This window comes from Nansenia antarctica, assembly GCF_963989245.1.
Source record: "Nansenia antarctica genome assembly, chromosome: 3".
In the NCBI taxonomy this organism is placed as follows: Eukaryota; Metazoa; Chordata; class Actinopteri; order Argentiniformes; family Microstomatidae; genus Nansenia; species Nansenia antarctica.
In genome coordinates this window covers 20,300,378-20,325,978 of record NC_137688.1, presented here as the reverse complement: position 1 = coordinate 20,325,978, position 25,601 = coordinate 20,300,378, and the positions used below count along the sequence as shown (strand labels likewise).

At 46.0% G+C, this 25,601-nt stretch overlaps 3 protein-coding genes across 3 annotated transcripts; all 3 read right to left on the bottom strand.

The window, feature by feature from the left end:
• Nucleotides 1-405: 405 nt before the first annotated feature.
• LOC308153867 (uncharacterized protein) lies at nucleotides 406-3,297 on the bottom strand (the record flags this gene model as incomplete). The annotated part of the gene is made up of 3 exons (XM_080527051.1): nucleotides 406-926; nucleotides 1,510-1,542; nucleotides 3,288-3,297. 3 exons carry the CDS (start codon nucleotides 3,295-3,297, stop codon nucleotides 406-408), a joined length of 564 nt encoding a protein of 187 aa, XP_080383177.1.
• A 9,811-nt stretch (nucleotides 3,298-13,108) lies between these two features.
• Nucleotides 13,109-13,966, bottom strand: LOC308152422 (BTB/POZ domain-containing protein KCTD12-like; the record flags this gene model as incomplete). The annotated part of the gene is made up of 1 exon (XM_080525403.1): nucleotides 13,109-13,966. One exon carries the CDS (start codon nucleotides 13,964-13,966, stop codon nucleotides 13,109-13,111), a length of 858 nt encoding a protein of 285 aa, XP_080381529.1.
• Nucleotides 13,967-19,159: 5,193 nt separating this feature from the next.
• Nucleotides 19,160-25,000, bottom strand: znf711 (zinc finger protein 711). Its single transcript, XM_080525174.1, has 9 exons — nucleotides 24,881-25,000; nucleotides 23,320-23,394; nucleotides 23,116-23,213; nucleotides 22,253-22,972; nucleotides 21,961-22,110; nucleotides 21,545-21,673; nucleotides 21,222-21,356; nucleotides 20,897-21,025; nucleotides 19,160-20,504 (listed from the first exon to the last, which is right to left on the bottom strand). The coding sequence occupies exons 3-9, from the start codon at nucleotides 23,192-23,194 to the stop codon at nucleotides 19,297-19,299; spliced, it is 2,550 nt and encodes an 849-aa protein (XP_080381300.1). The 5' UTR covers nucleotides 23,195-23,213; nucleotides 23,320-23,394; nucleotides 24,881-25,000; the 3' UTR covers nucleotides 19,160-19,296.
• Between the last annotated feature and the right edge of the window lie 601 nt (nucleotides 25,001-25,601).

The window sequence follows — 25,601 nt, the reverse complement described above, 5'->3', positions numbered from 1 at the left end:
TAAAAAGGCATGCCGCTAACATTCTCTATGAGGAGATTTTCTCATAATAGAAAAGAATAACAGTCCGTCTATAACTTCCCAGTCCCCTGCAGGGGACCTGTGGACATTCAGCCTAGAAAATACAATTTGATTGTGTGTGAATGGCAGCTCTGTTGAAGAGCAGGTAACTAAATACCCGCCACCCTAGCTGTAAACTTTATTGTTGCGTGTACAACCGACACTTCACGTAATGGGCCTCAATGTTCTGGCTTCAAGTAGAAATGTGAGTACACAGTGAACGACAGTTACCATGACCTGGAAAATGCAGCATAAAATATAGTCTGTTCACAGTGGTAAAACTCGAAAGAGTTTCTCTACTGTGGTGGATGCAGTTTGCTGTTGTATGTTGCCGTTGTTGAAGCTCTGTTAAGCGTTATACTTCTTCAGCAGGTCACTTTGCCAGTGCCTCTTGCGGTCAGGGAACTTCTGGGGCACGCGGATCTTTTTGAAGTCGTCGATGCACTTCCTCAGATCCTCCTCCATCGTCTTCTTCTCCTCCTCCTCCTCGCTGACCCCTGGCACGGGGCCACCGTTCTCCTTGGTGGTGGGGCGAGGCAGCGTCTTTAGGGCCAGGGTGGTGGGCCGCTGGGGGCTGGTGTCAGGCAGGGGAGGAGAGGGAGGAGGGGGGGTGGAGGGGGATCGGAATTTGGAGTGGGGCAGGACTGGGCTTGGAGGTGGAGGGAGGTCAGGGCTGTCCGGAGCTGGGGGCAGAGGAGGGGGAGGAGGTGGGGGGTCCAGGGGAAGGTCATTTCGCAGGTCCAGAGCAGTGTTGGTCTCTGGTTGGCTGTTGGTAGTGTTGGGGCAGGGGTCAGTTATGGGCAGGTCCTCTAGACCAAAGGGGTCTGGAAGGTCATAGGTCTCAGGCTTGGGGAACACTGGTTGGCCACCTGCAGCAGAGAGAGAGAGATGGATAAGTGAATATGGATTTGGAGTATGATGTCAAGTCATCCGTTCAACCTAGCCTACAACCAGTTGCTTTATGTTATGAGTGATGTGAATTTGACAGTTTTGGATGCCACATCCCTTTTCCCTTTTGCAGATATCATTTGACACGTTAACAGTCTCTCGTGTATTCTCCTCTTTGCATAATATCGGTTTCATTATGTGGGAGGGAGAAAGAGATGGTGGGGGGAGGGAGGGTTGTTTCATTATGTGGGAGGGAGAAAGAGATGGTGGGGGGAGGGAGGGATGTTTCATTATGTGGGAGGGAGAAAGAGATGGTGGGGGGAGGGAGGGATGGGATAAAGACAGAGAGAAAAGTGGGAGAGAGGGGAGGGAGACCGAGAGAGGGTTCATATTAAGATTCAGTCACTTCTCCTGGTGTCAGGTATGAAATAATGGTCCTAGGTGTCAGGAGAACTTCATAGAGAATTATTGTTTGCATTCTGCCTTCTTTGTTTTGCTTATCAAAGCGTGTCAGCGGCTGGCAGGGAAAGAAAGTGCTTCACACAGGCTTTGAGATCCTGTTACCACGGAGACCAAGGTAAACACATCCTGGGAGACCTGGAAGGGAGAAACAGGGAGGATTATGGGTAGAATTCGAGAGTAGGAGGTTGAGAGTAGGCAGGACTCAGCTCAGCGGGAGAGTACTACAAAACACTACCTGACAACATATATGATGGCAGCCGGTGAAAGGAACAACAAGTTGGCAACCGACCAAATGTTCTGACTTTTATTCTGAAAAATGTAAGCCAGAATATTGCAATGCAATGGATTCAGTGAGTAATCCCCACTACTACATAGTTAACTATAACACTACTTTACATTGTTAGCAGGCTCACAAAACAAGATTAGCTTGCAAGCCAACTTGCAACTTCTTGGAAAACATCCTCAAACCGCGGACTAGCACAAATAGACAGTTTGCTAACACAGCTTGTTTTGTGAGCCTGCTAACAATGTAAAGTAGTGTTATAGTGAACTAGGTAGTAGTGGGGATTACTCACCGAATCCATTGCATTGCAATATTTTGGCTTGACTAGCGAGTGTGTCATTGATTTTCAACAACGTTTCAGTAAAACAATATGTTTTGAATCAATGCTCTTTTAAAGGTGTTTGAAATAAATGAAGTCACCACCCACAAATGAGCTTACATTTTTCGGTCCAATTTATTTACATTTTTAAATAAAAGTCTGAACATTTGGTCGGTTGCCGACTTCTTCCCCGTTTCACCAGCTGCCGTCACATATTGCTGTATATTTATAAGGCCGTATCACAAACGCCTTGAAGGTTTGCTTATGTTATAACACATTCACAAGGACCATTATAAATGACTACATCAACTTATGTAAGCCATTATAAAGGCTTAATGAATGCTTTATGAATGCTGCATTATCACCACTCTAAGCAAAGTGTGACCCTGTGATTAACACGGCAACATGAGGCCATTATAGAGCATGTTCTCTGTTGAAAGTCACTACACTAGGGATAAAAGCACTTAAGCCATGTAGGGTAAGGTGCTGTTGACATCACTGTATGCATGAATGCACTCCTGACATCCGGCAGTCCATAGAAGTCACACAGGTTCAGATCACATATGCACACACACTTACTTAAACTCACACTTACACACTTATACTTATACACACACACACACACACACACACACACACGCACACACACTGAGTGCCGCTACCCTCCTTCCTCCAGCAGGGCTCATCGTCACGGTAACCCAGCTTATATAACAGGAAAAGCTGCTTGTGTTTAACAGGCGGCACCGAATATTCTCCTGCAGCTCTATATTTCTGCATATCTGTGTGTGTGGGTTTGTGTGCGTGTGTGTGTGTGTGTGTGTGTGTGTGTGTGTGTGTGTGTGTGTGCTTGTGTGTAGGAGTGTGTCTGAATAAGGAAAGATAAAGATAAAGAGAGAGAGAGAGAGAGAGAGAGAGAGAGAGAGAGAGATGAAGGGACTAAATGCAGACTAAAGGGGACTATAGCCTCAGTAAATGGGTTTACGAATACTTGTGTTTCTGTGTATGCGTGTGTGTGTGTGTGTGTGTGTATGTGCCTGTGTGCGTGTGTGTGTGTATGTGCGTGTGTGTGTGTGTGTATGTGCGTGTGTGTGTGTGTGCGTGTGTGTGTGTGTGTATGTGTGTGTGTGTGTGTGTGTGTGTGTGTGTGTGAGTGTGTGCACGTGTGCGTGTGTGTGTGTGTGTGTGTGTATGTGCGTGCGTGCGTGTGTGTGTGTGTGTGTGTGTGTGTGTGTGAGTGTGTGCACGTGTGCGTGTGTGTGTGTGTGTGCGTGTGTGTACCGAGCCTCATAATGGGTACATGTGTTTTAGGAGTGTGAGGACGTGGGAGTTGTAGGCTTATGAGTGTCAGAGGAATAATCCTCCGGGGGAAGGGCTGTATCCCTCCATCATTAAGGCTGTAGGAAAAAACGAGAAAGAGAAAACACTCCCCCATCTCCCCCTCCATCACTCCAGAGGAAAAGGAAATGCAAAAGCACCAGCCCCCCCTCCCTGCCTCCCCCCCACCTCTCTCTTTAAGCCACCCATCTGCTCAGTGTGACATCTCCCCATTGCCATGATTACTGCCATTAGCTACACTCATGTTTCATGTTTGCCCATCGCCAGGCCTTACCACCTCCCTGCAACAAAATGTCTTCTGCGATCCAAAATGTTTTGTTTGTATTACCTACTGGCTTTGCCGAGTCTCCATCTTGTCCTAACAGTGAATTGCCATGACTGATGGATAGATGGTTCACTTACTTAGTCAAATGTATTCGCTTTGGATAAAGGCGCCTGCGAGATGCCAAAAATGTTAAATGTAAATGTAATTGTAAATGAATTGGAGTGAGTTCAGTGCAATGCATTGACTGGATTTTCACAGGGTGGTTCAAATCTGTACGAGCCACATATTCTGCTTCCTCTAGATTGTGTTTCTGGATTCACGCCGGTTTACTTCAGAACCAGACCATCTGGCACAGCATGGGACAGTGATAGATGCAGTGTGACTCGTATGCAGAAATGAGTTGGCAGAAATAATCTGTTAGGAATCAACAGGACATTTTGCAGGTGTTCTTTTATGTCAGGCCGTTACTGATTGGTGTGGTGGGGACACTTCCACTGACAGGAAGCACATATCGTCTCCATGATAACTCTGTAACTTCATATATAAAAGACTTAAATATAAATTAATTTAGATGGAGTAGGTGAGGGGGTTTGTGCATATGGTTGTGTCCTACAGATTGACATCCTTCATCCTTTTTTATATATATTTTTAATCTCATTACCCATATTTCAGCTCAAAAACGACAGAACGTCTGCTATCTTAAAATGCTGTATGCTTTGATGGTATTAAGACAATTAAAATGTCCATATTAGTTTCCCCCTGTCTCTCTTGTCTGTTTAAAGACGGAGTACATTCAGAGACGTAATTAAGTCTGTGAAGACAATATTAATATTGAAGCTACGGAGTCATGTTGAGTACTGTTGCACAAGCACCGTCTTCCGTATCAAGCAGAGTTGCTATGCAGTGACACGGTCATAGCAATTACAAACCTGTCAATCTTCATGTCAAATGGAGAGGCGGTAGGTGAGAGAACGAGAGAAAGGAGGTAGATGGATAGAGAGAGAGAGATAAAGAGAGAGAGGGGGGGGGGGGAGAGAGAGAGAGGAAGAGAGAGGGAGAAAGAGAGAGACAGATAGAGAGAGGGAGAGAGGGAGAGAGAGGGAGAATGAGAGAGAGAGAGAGAGTGTGTGAGAGAGAGAGAGATAGTCAGACAAACACACAAACAGACAGAAAGAAAACCCGGTTCATCGGGGATCATATCCTTCAAGCTATCTCATTGACCCATAGACCCCTACAGTAGCAGACAGTCCATGCTCTCCTAAATGCCCTGTACTATAGGACTGCTATACTGCTCATCTTCCCCAGCTCTCATCAGTGTAAAGCCTAGGGTCAGGACAGTAAGGGCAGGCATGACTTTCCAGATTACTGATAATTAGAGGGGGGATTAGAGGCCCAGGCTCCAGATGGTGGAGGTGACTGCCAGCCGGCTCCACCTCGCAGTTGACCTGCTCCACCCAGGCTCACGTTCAACATGAAGGTAGAGTATGCTGGGTCTCAACGCTTCTCCTGACCCTGTCTGCTACCCTGCTCGCTACTACTGCTGAACAGCCTTTCACAAAGGCTCGACATCAATCAAACTTTATTTATACAGCACAAGTCATACACTGAATGCAACTCCAAATGCTGAACATAAAAACAATAGTAAATCAAATACAACACAATAAAAGAGGTAAGAGATAAGAAATATATCCAATACAACACAATAAAACCAGGAATAAAGAAATAAGGAGATAAGAAATAGGAGTAAAAGTGCAAGTTGACATAGACACTAGATAAACGCCACAAAAAGGTGTGTTTTAAGCTTTCTTTTAAAGATATCCACACTCTCTACCTCTTCCAAAGTCTGGGGCCCTAGTGGCTAAAAGCGGCCTCGCCATGGGTCTTAGACCGGACCCTTGGAACAACCAAGAGACCAGTACCAGAGGTCCTGAGGGATCTAGTGGGTACATATCTTAAAACCATGTCAGACATGTAGTCGGGAGCGAGACCATTTAGTGCTTTGTAAACCAATAAATAAATAATCTTAAAATCAATTCTACAACTAACAGGTAGCCAGTGCAGAGATTTTTAAACAGGTGTAATGTGTGTTCTCCTGGTCCTGGTTAATACACAAGCAGATGGATTTTGTATAAACTGGAGTTGATTTATGGCTTTTTTAGACCACAAAGGAGAATATTACAATAGTCCAGCCTGCTAGTGATAAAAGCATGCACATGACAGCATGCTCCCTCCTCCTTCCCTTCCACCTCCTGCCTCCCCCTCCCCCTTCTCTCCTCTCCTGTCCCCTTCCTCCCTAGCCCCTTCCACTCCTCTAACCATAACCCTCCTCCTCCTTCTCCCCTCCATCTCACACCAGTGAAATATCATGGAAGAACAAGAAGAAGTAAAAGACACCTACAACAACGACTGTATGAACGCGTTCTCCCTCTTCCTTCCTCTGTCCCTTCTTCTCTCCCTCCTTCCTAGCCTCTTCCCTCTGCTGTGTGTTGTTTCTTCCAGATGTCAGGGTGGCCTTTAATCACAGTCCTAATGGAGGCAGAGCAATTACAGCTCAGCACTTTTCCATGGGCAGAAATGCATTACGGGTGGCTTTTCAGGTGACTGTCGCAGCCATGTCTGGAATGCAGAGAGAGAAGGAGAGAAAGAGAGAGAGAGGGGGAGAGAGGGTGAGGGAGAAGGAGAGAGAGAGACAGAGAGAGAGAGCTGGGGGGGGGGGGGGATCTGAACAGACTGCTGCCAGTGCTCTTCCAGAAAGCCTTTGCTTTCTAACATCTGTGTGTTCTCTGGACTGCAAAGGCATTCTCCACTATTAGTCAGTAATGTTCAGCAAATGGCCAGTGTGTGTGTGTGTGTGTGTGTGTCTGTGTGTGTGTGTGTGTGTGTGTGTGTGTGTGCACGCATGGGGGGTGGGGGGGGGAGAAGGAAGGAGAGGGAGAAAGGATCCACCACCCCCCACCCCCGCTCCCGTGACTCCCTCTCTTGCGAAACATCAACTCCTCTCTCTCTCTCTCTCTCTCTCTCTCTCTCTCTCTCTCTCTCTCTCTCTCTCTCTCTCTCTCTCTCTCTCTCTCTCTCTCTCCAGGCGTGAAAACCTTCTGACCTTGCGAGTCCCCTGTGTGTTCAGAGGCCAATATGGTCTGTGACAGCTACCCAATCCTCCACCCACACACCCGGCCACCAGGGTGGAGGATGAGGAGGAGCAGAGCATGTGTGTGTGTGTATCCTTGTTACGGCAGTGCAGTATATGGTACACATCTGACTGACTATAAATAAACCAATGTACTAATGCAACAAAGAAGCCTGAAGCCAAAGCTACTTCTCTGAGTTTCTGTTCTGTAAGAGTGTGGTTGGCATGACATTGAACGCAGGCCGGCCGGTGGATCGCTTTTTTCACACAAACACGCATGCATGCACACACACACACACACACACACACACACACACACACACACACACACACACACACACACACACACACACACACACATACACACACAGCTTTCAGCTGGACCTCTCAGGCCCCTAGGCTGATTTTTGCTCCATACATGGTCTGCTGGCTGATGCTGCTCTCAGGTAATTAGTAGGCATGATGCTTCTCTTTCTTAGCTCTGCTTTCAACTAGTTTTCCTGTTTATCGCTGTCGGGGGAAAGACGGGGGAGTGTGGTGGTTTGCTAATGCTTTTATAACTGGTCTGGCTTTATTAAAAGAGAAGAAAAGAGGAACAAAGTCAACCAATTAGATCAAGTACCTTACGTATAGCCCAGAGTGTCATCAAACCATATAATGTGCTGTATGAGCAAAGCCAAGTTACAGGGACAATCAGCCTGATTTAAGCGGAATGAGTGTGTGTGTGTGTGTGTGTGTGTGTGTGTGTGTGTGTGTGTGTGTGCGTGCGTGCGTATTTGTGTGTGCATGTGTGTGTGTGTGTGTGTGTGTCTGTGTGTGTCTGTGTGTGTCTGTGCTCTATAGAGACTGAATTTGCCTGCTCAGCACATCAGGGAGTCACAGTGCACCTGCGTCATTTTTAGCCTTGTGCCACTCTGAACCGACCACAGAACCCAGAACTGAGAGCCAAACCCTCTTGCACCCAAACCCATCAAATGCAGACTGACACGATGCAGGGCCAAACCTTCAAATCCCGGAACTGATTTTCAAGACACGACCAAATGCTCAAATACACAAGGGACATATTTCCCCTCGATCTCATTATACAGACAAACCTTAGATGTTTTACACCATGACTAACAATATCAGTCAAGTGGATTTCTCATCAAAATCAGGATCATGTGATGTGATCCACAATACTCAAAATGAGGATAATCAGATGACTCACTCAAGAGCTTTGTATGACAACCCAGATAGGTGTTATAAGCAGCTATAGTCAAAAATATATCCAATTTCAGAGCAATTTCCCGAATTGTTGCGGCCCATTTGAAACCAGGCTCTGGTAAAGCCCTGGTGATATTACTGAAGCTTTGCCGTTATCAACAGCATTCCAATAAGGCTCAGACAGTCTCTGTCTGTTCATAGGTTATAAATTCAGATCTGCAAACCAGCCTGCACGCACATACACACACACACACACACACACACACACAAAATAAATGAAATGAAAACACACACACGCACAGACGTGCACACACCAATCTTTGTACAGCTGTCACTACCTAGAAACACACATTCTATCTAGTATCTGATGGAAAATGTCTATTATTTTTTCATTATACAGTAAGTCTATGTAATCATGTGAGTATCAATATTTGCCTGGTATAATGTGCAATCTTTGCGTGTGTGTGTTGGCTGAACTGAGGACTGTGTGGTAATACACCAGGGTACAGCAGAACACTGCACAGGAACGCGGATTGTTTGCCAGGAGAATGCAGCATCTTAATAAACGACACAGAGAGCGTATACAAGAGCTTCAGCAGGATAATAAGATCAGAAACCAAAACGTTGCCTTTGACCCGTCTTCCACTCGACATCTGGCCATCTTTTTTTTGCCCTTTATCCATGTCTCTCTCTCTCTCCTCTATTTCTCCCTTGCTATGTCAATCTCATTCTCTTTCCTTCTTCCTCTCTCTCTCTCCCTCTCTCTGTGACTGATAGGGGAGCCACTGACCTAGCTGGCTCTGAATACAAGGGAATCACATAGAGAGAGATTGAAGCTGACTAAGGAAGGCATGTTGCCATGTCGATGGGCCTTCGCTGTGTGTGGCTCAGGGACCTTTTCAAGGCTAAGCTCAGAGTAGGTCTAGTGTGTCACTGGCACTCACACACACACAAAGCATGGGTCAAAGCATTGCCCCAAGGTAGACCATTCTAGTAGCTGCGCAGTAGAACACTCTTGTGCACACTAGAACACTCTCCATATTACACTTCAGGTTGTAGATGACAGAGAAGAGGAGAAATTCATATGATGACGGTGCAGCAAAATAAAACAATCATGGGTTGGTATCCATTTTTGGACTTTTAAATTGGACTTTATATATAAAAGTATAACCGATTTATATAACCGATTGATTCTTGAAGAATATAAGTTAGAAATGCCTCATGAGCTTTGTTCAACAGACTGAGCGCATCAGAACCCTGAATATAAAAAAACATGAATTGTGTAGCTTCAAAGCAAGGGTTAAGGCGACAATTTTGATCTCATGGATGGTCAGCCCCTGCACCCATAGCTCAGTCCATGACTTTGAGAATTTGAGAACATTTTTGAAGCCCCATCAAAAAAAGTGGTTTGTTGTTGTTTGAATCCCAGATTGGCCCTTTAAATGTTTTAGGTCTATCCTGTAAAAGGACAACCATGACTAAACTGTGTTGTTTTTTTGTTCATTGTGGTTTCCGCTATCTTGCATTACAAATGTGCAATGTAGACCTACATCTTAAAGGAAAGCAGATGAGCACATTTCATGGTAAAATACCTTTATTGTAATACCCCAGTAGGAGCCGGCATACTGCACCTCTCTGGTGACAGTTGGTACCTGCTTCACCATATGGCACACAACCAAGCATGCTAAACTTTAGTTAGTTTCACAACATTAGAGAATCACCTACGATACGTGACGCCACCAGGGTCGTACTGGTGTGATGGACTGGTTATAATGGAGAAATGGACTCTCCTATATCAACGACGGTGATGAATGTTGAACGTCAGACACCTGGTGTATAGACACCTGGCTCGGAAATTCCATTCTGTAGCTTCTACACATTTTGTGCTAATGGTCAGGCTTTGACGTTTCCATGTCGCTGTTGATGCACATACACACTTGGATGACAAATCCAAATCCATGGTCACGGCTCTCCCCAAACCCAAGAACGTCAGGCTTTCCGAGCAGTGACAAAAATAGACGGAGCGAAAATAAAGAGGCGCATAAAGATTTTAACATGCTATCGCCAGCCAGGAAGCTGGAACACCCCTAAACTAGGCCAGATTGAGATGAAGCTGGAACACCCCTAAACTAGGCCAGATTGAGATGTATTTGAGCTCTCTGAATCATTGAATCATTTATGACTCTCTTACTTTACATAGAAACATGATGATGTGGTGACTGGAATCATAATTGTGAGAAATGGAGAATGCAAATGTTCTCACACGGACTTATCGCCAGCCTTTCCCACCGAGGTGTGGAAAACATGGCCGCCTTGTTGTCTGATCGTTGGAGCAATTTGGGGGAGAATTCTACTGCACTTCCAAAATAACAGAGATTACAGTACATAGACCTATGGTTAGGGCTATTCCTCCACCACTGTGGGTAAATAACAGAGATGACAGTACATAGACCTATGGTTAGGGCTATTCCTCCACCACTGTGGGTAATAACAGAGATGACAGTACATAGACCTATGGTTAGGGCTATTCCTCCACCACTGTGGGTCATTGTATTGTGTTGGCCTCTCGATTTTTACTCTCAGGTCTAATTGCGGAGATTAGTTGTGGCTACACAAGGGTTTGTAATCTGCTCTGACAGAGCCTGGTATCTATGTGTCCTTATTTATATACTGGCTCTATCACAACAAAATCCCACAGAGAGAGAGAGGGAGAGAGAGAGGGAGAGAGAGAGTGAGAGAGGGAGAGAGGGAGAGAGAGAGAGAGAGAGAGGGAGAGAGAGGGAGAGAGAGAGAGATGGGGGGGGGGAGAGGGAGAGAGATGGAGAGAGAGATGGGGGGGGGGAGAGGGAGAGAGAGGGAGAGAGAGAGAAAGATAGAGAAAGAGAGCGTGAGAGATCTGTGCCTGAGGTTAGAAAGTCTTGATCATTCATTGTATATTCAATACACTTGCTGTAATGTGCTTAACTCTACAGTAAAAAGATTAACATTTGAAAGGGTTTACTTGTGAAAGAGTTTTATAGTCATGGCTTCTTAAACACTTTGAGTTACAATAATAATATGAGAGCATACATAGCTCTCCATATGTCAGATGAATTGATAAAGAATTGATATGGATGGTAAATGCACGGGAAATAGAAAACAAACGTTACAAATTTGATATGATAGTGAAGCCTTTTTCTACCACTTTTCTCATTGCTATTTTGTCTATATTTGACACTGAAGCTGGCTTAGTATGTTGACACAACAGTGTGCTATCAAATCCCAGCGACATCGAAGGAAACATTTATCACCATCACTGTCAGGCGTCCTAACACCTTGCCTCAAATGAAATCCTGCACTACTGAATCTTCGAGACAGCTTCTACAGTACGTCTCACTTTACCAACTTCGGTTCTAAGTCCATACATTTGATAATTGCTTTTCCTGGGTGTGAATTCTTAACTGGGGGTGTTTGTGTAACCTTCGTTTTGGGAATTGTTTCTGTGCTTTTTATACTGAGGCAAGTTGTGATGTTGATATGCAGACTTGTCCTGAGGGTAAAACCTGAAAATGCCTCAGCCTCGACCACTATCACTGATGCTATAGTCAGGTCCAGCTACTCTCCTACAATACCCATACAGCATCCCTGTGTTCTGTGGCTACAATGTTGAGAAAATGGTGTGCTTGAATGGCTGTAATCCTATCCTTTCTCATCATGGGTATGCTCTTACAGTAACATGAGAGCTATGAACAAATATGCAAGAGCTTAAAACTGATTAATATGAAAGAGCATGAATGACACAATAATAAAGAAAGAACCAAAACACTCTCTGATATGAAAATGGATTATCCTTCATGAGCACCATCCCAGTTTCAGAGAGGCAAAGAGACACATGTTGTGAGCCCTTGCTATCATACATTCTTATTTGAGAACAGATAAAACGGTAAAGATGAAACCTAAAACAGAGAAACCTTTAAGAAGATGAAAGTAGGATGAGAGAAGAAGAAGAGAGCTGAGGGCTGTTTGTGATGTAACACCTCACATCTCCTCTACCCTCTCAGCGTGGGCGATTAGAATACTGAACGCTCTGTTGCACAATCAATACTCACAATTCCTCAGCCACCACTACTGTAGCAACCTTTTTCTCTCTCAGTCAAACAAGAGATATTTTTCTTTCACAGTATACCTTTTTTTCTAGCCCAACAAGCTTGACTGCAGGCAAAGAGTTATCGTGGTATCGGAAATTCCCTTGATGCCAACGACTGGTTTGTCCTGAAGGAGTTCATAATAGCATAAGACGCTATTTGTCCGTTGACGTTATTTTTCACTTATAAGGAGTTCAATGTGCTTTATCAGCTCTCACTCATGTCATTATAATAGCTATTCATCTTTACAGGCTGATCATTAACAAAAAGATGAGGTGGATCTTTCCAAGACATGGTAGAAATAGGATATTCATTGAGTAGTAAAACTATGGCCCCCTTTCCAACAGTTTGGTCCTGGAGACATTTATTTAAAATTAGAACTTCACTCTTCTTGCTTGTGCTGGGCTGCTCAAATCCTCAAGGCTGATAAGATGTCCAATTATTTGGTAGTTTACTTCAGAAGAGCGGGGGAGAGACAGCTCTGCTGGGGGAAGCAGAGACAACGTACAGTTCTGTATAGAGGGAACTCTTCAAAGCCCTTTCCAACAGGCGCCTCTAGACAGTTCTACAGTTACACAGACAAGCTGGTGCTCACCTTCACAAAATAAGCTCTTACATACAGAATTGTGCTTCACCAAGGCAGATATATACAGGAGGGGAAAGTACATGGGCGGTATCTGCAGGAGGGGATCTCAGGGTCTGGGAGTCTGGAGGTCTGTGGTCAGGGCTCGGGATGATGGTGGGGAGGAGAGCTGGACCAAGGAGCTGTAGGAGTGGACCGCAGAGGAGGTAAGAGCAGCTGGTGGGTACTGTCCAAGAGGGGGGGTGGGGGGTGGGGGGTAGGCTGGAAGCTGGAGGCTGGAGAGAGGGAGGTGGAGGGATGGAATCAGAGATGGAGCATCTAGAGTACATCTACTGAAGCAGGGGTCACCAGAGACAGAGAGAGGGCGGCAGGAGGCTGGGCTGATGGGGAGGGGGGAGGCTGGGGGGGTAGGGGGGCACACGGGGGCAGGAGGGCCAGAGGGACAGGGCTGATGACGAGATCTCACTCACGGTAGAACACATATTCAGTGTAGCTGGTCCAGGTCTTGTCGTCCGTCTGCTCGTGGGCAAAGGCGCAGGTTCCCGTGGAGTTGCAGGCCACCATGTGGAACCCTGCGTCCGCTAGCTTGTCGAAGGCCTGCTCCAGGAAGGTGAACTTGAGATAGTAGCGGGACGTGTAGCGCTCCGGGGGGCGGTCTGGGTCGCGGCTCTCGTTCAGCGTTTCCCCAAACACCTCTTTGGCCAGGGAGGTCTTCCCACACACCATGATGCGGGCCACCCGCCTGAACTTGGCGTCGGTCTGGCTGTCACGCCCCAGCGTGTACGATCCCCGGTAGCCGATGGTAATAAACCCAGAGCGTTTCCCGTCTCCACTACCTGGCACCAGGCTGGCACAGGCAGCGGCGGCTGCCCCCAGGGAGGACAGGTTGCGGGAGGTGTCGATGCCGGGCGAGGAATCCTCTGGGTCACTCTGACACCCCTCGTCACCCAGCGAGTTCTGCTTGCTGAGTTTGGGGGCCAGGATCTTGACGAGCTCCGGGAGGTTGAAGAACTCAGCCTCTCGCTGTAGACGTCCGCGTTCGGGGAAGTGGTCCGGGAGGACCAGCTGCTGGTCCCGCATGTAGTCCAGGATGTAGCGGAACAGGAAACCGTCGCGGTCCACAAAGAAGCGGCCCTTGGTGTCCCTCGCCAGCCCTTTGGTGGACTTACGGCTGAACATCTCCCACAGTAGTGAGTCTGGCACACTGGTGAGGGTGGAGTAGCGGGTGATGTACACCTGACCACCAACATTAAGCTCAACTATCTCAGGGAAGATAACTTCCTCTACGGGAATGCCGCTGGTGTTATCTTGTAAAGCCATGATGGTGTCCTGACTGACTGAGGGTGCTATCTACCTCCAACACAGTTCCTAATAATGTTACCCTGAGAGTGAACAAAACGATGCAGCTCTACAACACAGCTGATCAAATATGCAATCGAAATGAGTTGCAATTCTGAATGAGGCTTTCTCTTATTATAAATGGGAATCTTCGGAGTCCTGAGTGTGCAGGGGCATGGACAGCTATGGCCCACCGTTGTCCGTTAACAGGCGCTTAACTGCAGCACTATTCCTAATCAGCAAAAACAATCCTCTAAACTCACTTTACAGCATGCCGGTCTGTCAATACGAAATAGTCAGACAGTATAATCTATTCTAACTACAGAGATAGTTCCAAATAGCTAAAACATTGCATGGAACTTCGAGAACCTTTGGAAAGGAAACATCATGTCCATGTCTTATTACGCGCAAATCAATGCCATATCCTGGAAAACGCTACCACTATTTGTTATCAAACAACCGAATCTATTACATTAACAAATCCTTTCCTGTATTAACTTCTGATCGTTAATCTTAATTAATGAGGAATAGTCCCGATTATTATATCACTGTCAGTGTTGATTTCCACAAATTTCGCCCGGTTGTCTTGACGCAAAAAGGAAAGGGCAACTTCAAGGCAATCCATAGTTGGTGATTCCGGTTGGTTTTCCGTACACGAAAAGCCAGTTTATGAAGAGGATTTTAAACGTGTAATGAGAGATTGAAAAGATATACATCAACCTCTCAAGGTCCATCCTTGGCGACGATTCCACGAGGCTGCCTGTCGGTTTCCCTTCTCGTCCAGTAGTAATAGTCTTTCTGTCTGAGCACTGCTGCAACCGGAGCGTAATATCCCTCTCCGTTAACCCCACCTACCTGCTGATGACGCGGTCTGGCTTCGCTCCAGGTCGTTTATTATTGAAACCTCACAGCGTAACTATCGCTACACAAGAGCCTTCAACATTAATTCAAGAAATGAACAACTCATACCAATAAATGACCTCATTTGTAATGTTGTAACGTGTGCCGCTTGACAATCAGGACGCACGATGTCAATTAATTAAGGATAAAAAACTGTTCTGTTTAGTTTTGGAGCAGCACCTGTGCCTAATGCAAATAAAAGAGTGTGAAAGAAAATATAATCCTTAATATACAATTCTGGGGCCCTAGAATACGTGCTTGGGAGATGCAAGCCATCTAATGAACGCTCAAGAGGACTCCAAGTAAAAGGACATAGGCCTACACTTGTTCAGATTTAAAATCTAAATGTTATACGTTGATCATCACAAGCATTGTTCAGTGACAAATGTAGCCTAACATAAAAAAAAAAATTAAAAAAAATAAGACACAATGTCGCATTCATACACTTCAAAACACAGTGATGTAAGAAACTCTTGCGGTGGGGTGTATCATATGACAGTGTGTGAGCACAGCGAGTGTTAAGAGAACTCCTCCAAAATGACTCCCCAGCCTCTCTGTCCTCGGGGAGTGTGAGTGAGTGTCTCTGGGCAGTTGGGTGACTGTCCCCTCTCTGTAGTCCACAACACAGTCCCTACGCTGACTCATCAGCAGCCCTGTTCAGTCTCTGAGCAATCTGGACCTGATTTCCCCCAGGAGCTGGCTCTAATACCTGCCCCGGCCCTGACAATCTGGATCTGCCTTGGTACAAAGACTCTGCGGGTCAGAGGATCTGGAGACTATGGGGGCTGGAGGAATGGTTAGACTATGCCAGCACTGGGGGATGAGCAATGGCCTGGCACCAGCTCCATGTATTGGATCCCTAATTAAAATATGTATAAACAATATGTTCCTAAGCCTCAACAGCCCAGGCAGTCCAAACATGTGATTCTCCAATGCTATTGCCGACAGGACAGTCTAAATATATAGAATATGGGTCTACGTTGAACAAGGCAGATCCACTGCTCTCTTTCACAACTGTCTCCTGGCAAAATGGTAAGGTTATTTGCTACTTAGTTAAGTTAATGTCCTAAAAAAAAAGACAGCAACCATAAAACCTGGTGCTATATTCTGGCTTAACAGACATCTTCTTTTTTTCCCTTTTTTTATCTTAACAGGACACTGATGATGCAAACGTAGTTGGACATGCACAAGACAGAAAGCAGTTAGATAAAGGACGGGGATTAAGGAACCAGGAGAGGGTGTCTGTGGGGTGGAATTATTTAATGTTATATTATATGCACAAATATAGTACGATAGTACGGTATAGTGCGATAACATGGTCATACAGGCTATTCCTGGCTTTGGGCATTTTCACAGAGTAATACAGTCGGAGAGAGAGGGTCATTTCGAAGAGGATTTTATCGATGCCTCTGCATATTGATCTCACTGTTCTCAGCAGTTTCCTGACAGCAGGGGTGATAAATGATGTATGTGATATATTCAAGGCGACAACCTGCAGAAATGACATTGCATACTTCATCCCCTCCCGGTGGCTCTTGGCGCCCATGTGAAGCCACCTGTACAGTTCCATTTCCATATGGGGATGGTGCATCGTACATTTACATTTGTTGGCATTTAGTAGACGCGTTATTCCAAAGTGACCTACAAAAAATAAGTAAGTGAATCATCTATCCACCAGGCATAGCAGGAAAAAGTAATCTATGCTCAAGCCAGAGGCCATTGGCAGTCGTCGTGCTAGAAGTGTGGCTACAAAAACCACAGGAGAAACTTCCAACACATGCCCCATTACTGCCTTTACTCCTGCTAGGATGGAGGATAATACATCTGCCCAATGAGGGATAGAAATCCACTATACTGTAGCTTGTCATCACAGTCAATTCAAGGTTATATCAAATATGCTATACACAATCTCTCCCCAAACCACTTTCTAATAAACTATGTGGCGGCTGTGCTGATATACTGAGATACTAGTATTTCATCTTATAAAAAATGCATAGTAGTGTGGTAGTGTGCTTCTGCACAGCCAGCAGGGGACGGCAGTATTTTAGTCTTCTTTAGTGCCATTTCCTGTTTTGTAGCATCTGTGTCACAATTCTATGAGAATAAAACAGGTAACAGACACATTACCAGGGCATAGGGAGTTATCATCAAGAAAGAGTGGATTGGATTTTAGGCTGAGCTCCCCCTCCTCTCTCTGTTATTAAGCATTCCTGAATAAGACACAGGAAATCTCCTTCCTTGAGTTCCACCCCAGAAAAGGCCTTGGCTGATTCATTTCATTCATTCAACTGTCTAGCCTGGAGAATCAATGGTAATATATGGAAGGATGAACACAGAATGCCTGACACCACTTAATTACTCTGAGCTCAAGTCCTTTGAGGCAGCTTCAGGGTGGCAAGACTACTAATTCACATTCCTACTATGTTGGAATGCCCCCCCCCCTGACATGAGAAAACAGCTAGGTACCAAACCTTATGGGATAAGCTCTCTGAGTAGGCTTAAGAGTGACACCAAGTCTAATCGATGTTCCCTGTTGAAAAATCTCTATTCTAGGTTCAGTAATAAAGATAATTCAGCCTACATCATAAGTAGAGATACTAAACGGACCAACTCTCACTGAGGGAGCCTGCTGTATTTGTCGACGGAGACATTCTCTGCTCTGCTATTGGCTGTGATTTGACTCTAAGCTGGGGCATCAACTGTTAAACAGCGTTCTCTACATGTCTACATGTGTCGTTTCTAAAAAGCCATGCCTTCACCTTTTGTGTGGAGGTAAGAACCAATGCCAGTAGAGTATGACTGCCACCTAGTGGTATAAAATTAGACAACAACAACACAAAAAAGGGAGGCAAAAATTAAAAAGATAATCGTTTATTTTGGTTCCTCTTCACCAGTAGTTCTTTTTTTCTATTATCAACAATCAGAGCAAATGAAATATAGACAACAAAGGTACAAGAAATGCATGAATTTTACCACAATTCATTTTATGGAGACAGCATACTGTATGTGCATACATTAAGACTCTAATGCCAATCATCTCAACCATGTGTATGATGTCTGGCAAATGCCCATCACCTAGCACACCTAGCCAGACATCACAACAAAACATGGCTTCGCTGACAGCTTTTTTGACAATACATGATTGATGAATAATGATACCCTCCTACATCAGAGGTAATGAAACACCCAACACATTCTTTATCCACTCACAAAGCTTAGCAACTGTCTTATGTCAGGGGAATATAAACAAATATGCCCTTTGTGCATGTAAAAAAGAAAAAAAGAAAAAAAACATTTAAAGTGCTTTCTACAAACTCAAACATACATAATCTCTCAGAGAATGGTGCATACTTAAACAGCATGTTTGAGACTTTTAAAAATCACTTTTCTGATTTCAGTTTAGCCGAGTTCAGTGCATGAGAAGAAAATAACAATGTACAAGTAAGGCCTGAATGTGATCAGAGAGTTGGCTGTGTTAGCATATCTGTGTCATATGCGAGTATACATATACAGTACATACATTTCTTACAGTGGCATTCTCAAGGTGAAGGGTCACACAACCACCAATGTTTTTTTTTGTTTTTTTTAACCAAACATACTGAATGTTAACCATCTGCCAAGCTTACATGACATCAACACATGATTGCAGAATTAATAAACGGCACCATTAATAATAACGAAACACATCTGCCCTGAAATAAGTTGGTTTCGCAGCTCGATTACATTAAGGTGCATATGTAAACATTGTTCCAAACCATTTCTGACCTCACAAATGGCCCCACCCCCTCAAATTAATTACATGATTGTGACTGCCTTTAAAACAAACATCTAAACTGGTTAAAACTGGTTAGTGAGAGGACATACTAGTCACTGGTACTGTGAAGGTAGAGAGGAAAGGCAGCTCTCCTGACCCTAAACCCCCTGTACCCGTCCCACAACGTCTGGAAAACAACTGGCGTGACAATCCCTAAGCACCATTTAGAGGATATTGTCAGCTTGCAGCATTTCAGCTGAGTGGATATAAAAATATAGACATTTTGAAACCCTGAATACATGTTCATAGGTGATTCCTCTGCAGCAAAAAAACAAAGACATATGCTACAAGAACCATAGTTACACCCATCCCACTACAGTACATACACACACTTTATATACTTCACCCCCCCCCCCCCCCAAAGATGCTTGGTTTGACTACTTCTGGGGGGAGGGGGGTAGATTTAAGACCTATTTCATATCACCACAGACACAGAGAACGGTCAATTAGAATGCTGCTGTCGTCGTCATCATTAGCCAAGTAAAGAAAGTACCATTTTCACCCCTCTTCACTTAGATTGTCCTCCAGTGTTAACCAGGTCTACCGGAGACTAAGGAGAGGGGAGATTGTGTCGTGAGTGACGCTTGCCCTCCAACGTTTACACCAACATGTCTTTGTGATGCCTCGCTATGTGCTGGCTCTTCTCCGAGGGCCGCCGGAACCCTTTGGAGCAGTAGTCGCAGCAGTGCGGGTACTCCTTGGTGTGGATGGAGATGACGTGTCGCTTGAAGCCCGAAGCGTCCGTGCTGTTGTACTCGCAGTAATTGCAATGGTACACCTTCCGGCCGCTGTGCGTCTTCATGTGCTTCTTCAGCTCCAGCGGCTGACGGAAGCCCCGCCGGCAGCGCTTGCACTTGAAGGGGAGGTCCTTGGTGTGCATCGACAGGATGTGTCGGCTCAGGGCGAAGGTGTCGGAGGCGGTGAAGTTACAGTTACAGTGCCGGCATTGGTGCACCTTGTTGCCCTTGTGCGACTCGGCGTGCTTCTTCAGCTCCGATGGCCGGTGGAAGCCCTTCTCGCACACGTCGCACTGGTGCGGGAAGTCCTTGGTGTGCACCGAGATGACGTGGCGCTTCAGGTCGCTGGAGTTGGTGCTCTTGTGCTCGCAGTGCGGGCACTGGTGGGTCTTGTGGCCCTGCACCGTCTCCAGGTGCCTCTGCAGCTCGTCCTCGTCGGCGTACGCCTGCGGGCAGTGGCCGCACTTGAACGGCAGGTCGGCGCCGTGCTTGCTCTTGATGTGAGTCTTTAGGTTGGACTGGTCGGCGCAGCGGAACTCGCAGTGCGTGCAGCCGTAGGGCTTCTCGCCAGTGTGCGTGCGCATGTGCTTCTTGAGCTCTGACGGGTGGCGGAAGCCTTTGGTGCACTCCACGCACACGTGGGCAAAGTTCTTGCTGTGCACGGCCAGCATGTGGCGGCTGAGCAGGCCCTGTTCGGCTGTCTCGTAGTCGCAGTACTTGCAGTGGTGCCGTTTGGGCTCCTTGTCCCGGAGGATGAGGAGCTTGTTGGAGCCCCGGGAGCCGGCCTCGTGGTAGCGCCGTGTGTACTCTGTGTACTCAGGGCTCCTGTCGCCCCCTCCGCCACCGCCGCTGCGGGGGACCAGCAGCCTGTGGCTCTCCAGGTGGTTGTGGAAGTTGACCTTCTTGTTGGTGGTAAAATTACATTTTGTGCACTGGTACTTCTTCTTCTGACGGTAGTCTGGGTGGTTCTTCATGTGGCACGCCAGGAAGGCACGCGAGCTGAACTTCTTGCTGCATATGTGGCAGGGGTAGACGGTCATAGGCAGGCCGTCAGGGCCGATGATCACAGCTGTGGAGACCAGACAGGGGATGGATATATTACTGTAATATACTGTGCAATACTGTAAATAAACCAATGCCACAGAATCCCAGTGTAATGTGGCTTCCTCTGCACTGATCCAGTGTTTCCCACAGGATTTTGTGAGTCTCAAAATGGGGGGGGCAAACGCCCTAGCTCCGAACCACGAACCTGCTTGAACTCTTTCTGCAACAGCGCGAGTAGCGCTGAGAAATAAAAAAATAACGTTCTAAAAATACTTTTGGTCCGTTATGAGACTATGGCAGGACAAACTAGACTATGGCGGCCCGCCACAGTCTCGTCTATGTATGCCATACATTATACATTGTATGGGAAACACTGAATGGTTTCAGAGTGGGGGCTGTGGTAACGGCTGCCCATACCTGTCTGGCATTTCCGCGTCTCTCCCTTCTTCTTCTTCTTGGTCTTCTGCTTGAGGGCGTGGCTGCTGCCGTCTCTGATCTGGAGGTACGGTCTGGCCGCTCCATTCTTCACTGTCCCCGAGCTGTTACCTACACACAGACCAGGCTATCAGCAGGTGACTTCCCAGGTGACTCAAGACCACTGTAGGTGTGAACGTTGACTCTCTTGAAGTGAACTATGATACTATCCCTTAAATTAATTGTTGAACATAATCACTGTGGATCAAGTTTTAACTCAAACATGTGACATGCTCTAAATCCTCCTTCAGAGAAGGTGAATCTTTACCATAAGCAGCTGCCCAGGACACGGGCACAAACTTGCTGTCTGGGGGGTCGTCTAGCTGGGCCTCCGGTACTGCACAGGGCTCCTCCTCCCCCACAATCACCTCCATGTACACCTGCTCCGCCACGTCTGCCACGTCTGGAGACACAGCCACAGGGACGGTCAGCCATAGGTCATAGGTCAGGAACACTCAGTTCCAATACATTAAACACGCATCCTTTCCTCCACCGCATTCCTGAAGCGATCACTGATCAAACTTGATTGAGTTGGATGTCAGCTCAAACTGTTACATCGGCAGGTTACTTCAAGGAACAGTGAACGCTTACCAATGTCCTGCTCTTCGTCCTTCACTGCCATGTAGACCATCTTCTCCCGGCCCAGTCTGCCTCCAGCCCCGGCCTCCAAAGCAGAGTGGCCGTTATGCAACTCACTCTCAGACACCACCTCTGTCCCTCCTGTAGCCACAAACATAAATAAAGGTAATTTAGTAGGAATCTCCCTCCTCCTTCATAGCCACAGCACACCAAATGTGTTCAGCTTTCAATGTCTGATAACTGACTTTCAGTTATTTGTTTTTCAATCACAGTGAAAAAAAATACGATATGCTGCTGTTGAACTAAAAAAGGACATTTATGTTTTTCCTTCACAAAATACATTTTAACTTTACATCTATCATTTTAACACCAAATATAGTTTTGGTACTAACGATATAAGTACCAGACGTCATTCAGGTCCCACTTGCCTATTTCAACATCTTCATCGGTCTCTGCTTTAAAGATGTAGACTTTAATGACCTCAGATCCGTCCTGTTTGGATCCGTCGTCCTCCAACATCTCAGTGCTGATCTCCAGAGGAGTGTCTCCGATGTCCAGCTTCTCCCCCACGTCATCCACTGAAGAGGTGAGAGAAGACACACCACAGTCAGTTACACACAGCCTGATATAGTAAAGACACACTGGCTACGACACAGATACATTAGACTAAACTGTGTAGACTAAATCACCGGCAGCAATAGAACTAGCTGGCTCACTCACAGGAGATCATGAGATAACCCTCCGAGGTACTCTTCTCATCTTCGTCCTCCTCACCCTCAGACTCTGCGTCGTGGAGCTCCTCATGGGCCTGGATGACAGTCTCTGTGTCTGTGTCTGCCTCCATCACCATCACCTCCTCTGATACCAGCTCTTGATCGAAGGCACTGTCCTGGTCGTCACACAGGAGGGCTGTCACAAAGACCTGGTCTGGCATATGGTGGTGGACCGACCCCTGGATGAGGTCTGAGGTAAGGCCATGGGGGTGAGAGTCCAGAGCTTCTTCTATGGCGACCTCTCCCTCCAGTATGGACTCAGACATGATCACTCCCTCAGTGGACGCCGTGTCCTCATGACTTATGTCAGTGCCCTCTACTACCTCAGCGTCTAGGTCTTCGACATCCACCTCTGCCTCAAAGCCCTCGACGATGTGCGCCTCAAAGCCCTCCACTTCCACCTCCTCCTCGAGGCCCTCAACCACTTCTGCGTTGTAGCGCTCTACCTCCACCTCCGCCTCGAGGCCCTCGACCAACTGAGTTTCCAGCTCCACCACCTCAGTCTCGAGGCTTTCGACCACCTCTGTCTCCAGGCTCTCGACATACTCCAGGCCGTGCTCCAGCAGGATGCCTTCGTCCGTCATCATGTCAGACAGCAGCATGCCTTCAGGGACAGACACCACAATGTGTTCCCCGTCGATGTGAGCCAAGCCCCCCATTCCAGCCACTGCAGAGACAAAGAATGTAGCGGGAGAATATGATTACACAATATATAGCTAACAACACTGGGTAGTCTTTTTATCTCAATATCAGGCATATGTATTACAGTTTGTGTGTCTACATGGTGAATGGTATGGGGCATTCACCTACCAAAGTCTTGCATGATCATGGTATGGGGCATCTTCAGCTCCTGTGTGTGAAGCTCCAAGACCCCTCCTCCTGGGTCCATCTCTTCGATCTTAAAAAGGCTTAAAAATAAAAAGGGTATGCATCATGTAAAACATTCCTAGTTCATTGTGTGTGTGTGTGTGTGTGTGTGTGTGATGATAAGATAGCTGATACATGTGTGCATACCTTCACATTTGATGCCAATGCTCTAAAATAACAATATGTTGTTCTTGTTCCTTCCTTCCATTGGAGGAGAGAATCCTGCATGCAAGGAAGAACATTAGCGGCCATTTTAATATGTATAACAATCACTGAAAAAACTTACATCTCTCAGCATGTGTACATTACAACATATCACGGTGACTCAAAGGCCCACTATTTCGGTTTGGAGTATTCTACAGTACACTGCATTTGTGCTCTTAGCCTAATTGAATAACATGTGTGCTGTGTGCGCGTGCTTCAGAGTCAAGTCAACTATCTGCTAACTGAGCTCAAGTCTTCTGGACTGTGTACGAATGGAACTCTGAACTATTATAGCAGGACTTTCATCTGGGACTCATGAATAGTCCCCCCACTCCCCAAGCGGATACTGAAAGCACAGTACACACATGCCCCCCAATCTACAAACACCACTACTGGCTAACATTATGCAACTGCAGGGAAAACTGTCCCTTCTTCTTATTCTGTCAACCAAGGCAAGGGAATAGACGATGTCAATGGCTTAGCCTGCTAAATTGGCATTTCGTGAGCTTAGAATTATACGGTTCTATCTCCGTTTAGGGTAGTTCAGAGATATTGAGCGTCAACGTTTTTACATTCCATTATGTTTTGTGAGATGGAACCTTTGTATTTTATGAATTACTAACTCAAAAATTTCAACTTTTTAAAAATAACACCACACAGGCATGTGGTGGATCAGATTATACACCTGATTAAACACCTAATGGATCAGATTATGTAAAAAACTCAATTTTGACAAAAATTGAGATAGAACCTTATAATTCTAACGTCACGATTTGTGAATTGAGCATTTGTGTTGATGCATTTAGGTAGCTAATGGTTATCTATTTCTAGCTACCTATCCAGCAGCAGCACCACCACTGCTAACATGACCAGTAGGGGGCAGCAGTGCGCCGTGCAGACATCTAGGTGGGTGCACCGTGCAACGTCTACAAATGAAACGCGTCACATATCTCCACAGACAGATAGTTGACTCATGCAGAAGCTGTGCCTGATTGGCTCTTCTTTAGGTAAAAAATGTCTATCTGAAACGTTGCAACGCCCACTAGCGAGGTACAAGCCTGACTACACTAGCCAGCTCTGTCCCCCCTCCATCTCCCCCCCTCCACAGTGTGTGACTGCGGCCAGTCAAGTGTCTTTGTATTGGCCTTGTGTTTCCGCCATTTTGGTTTAGCATATCAGCTAGCCTCGAGTAAGCTATCGAGTTGGTTAGTTCTGAATAAAATGTCGTTTGTGCACCATTAACGGAATTAAACACTGTCCATTAAACGAATTAAACACATTGCATCACGTCTCACAACACCAGAGTGTAATAAATATGTTCATAGTGCACATTTGTTAAGACAATCGAGCTGGCTAGCTAGCTTAGCATGTTAGCTAGCGCATGCGGCATCATCTGTATAATCTACCATGTTGTTTCCGAAAGGGCTGAAAGAGGCCCGCTACGGCCGACTGGGCCCTGGCGTCATATTCCATATGCAGTTTCGATTGATCCAGCGCGTTTTACCTGATTATGGACTCCTTCAAATCTAATCGGCGATTTCTCTGCTTTCTTGTCTTTATATGTTATTGTTTTGGTTTATTTTTCGACAGTAAGCTAAATGCGGCCTGTACTTTTGGATCCCCGGCCACTCTTTCCGAGGCCTCGGCCAATCAGGTGGCTCGCTGTCAACCAAGAGAGGGCGGGGGGGGGCAGACGGGTGCGTTCGTAAATTTGCTCTGAGACCGCCGAAGCGCACACTGGGTTTGACGTCATCGAGCGACCGAGTAATTTGATTGGACGAGAGGCATTCCGTGAGTGCTGATCAGATTTCCAGAGTGTGTTTAGGAACGCACCCAATGCGTGGCCTCGTTTACCGCTGATCCCTGTCCAGTTGCGTCACGCCAGGGAGAGCTTACTGAGGTCGACAGGGAATTAGATTTTTTTTTTTGTGTTACCGATTGATCGTGGTTGTTGCAGCAATTACTAAAATAAAATAAATATATATATATTGTTTGTGTGTGTGTGGTGGGCGGGAGGGTTTGCACGCGCCGCTCTGGATAGAGTCAAGAACTGTAGCAGCTGCAGAATTGAAAGTACGTTCATAGTCGTGGGTACTGCATGTCATCAGACCGCCCCTTGATATAAGACACACACACACACACATATATATATATATATATATATATATATATATATATATATATATATATAATATATGCATATACACACACATACACACAGATGA

Excerpts from the sequence above, each read along its gene's own strand:
- znf711 (XM_080525174.1), bottom strand. The coding sequence starts at position 23,194 with ATGGACCCAGGAGGAGGGGTCTTGGAGCTTCACACACAGGAGCTGAAG. Across the intron at positions 22,973-23,115 it reads CATGATCATGCAAGACTTTG|TGGCTGGAATGGGGGGCTTG; the intron begins GTAGGTGAATGC and ends TTGTCTCTGCAG. Across the intron at positions 20,505-20,896 it reads GACGCGGAAATGCCAGACAG|CTGTGATCATCGGCCCTGAC; the intron begins GTATGGGCAGCC and ends TGGTCTCCACAG.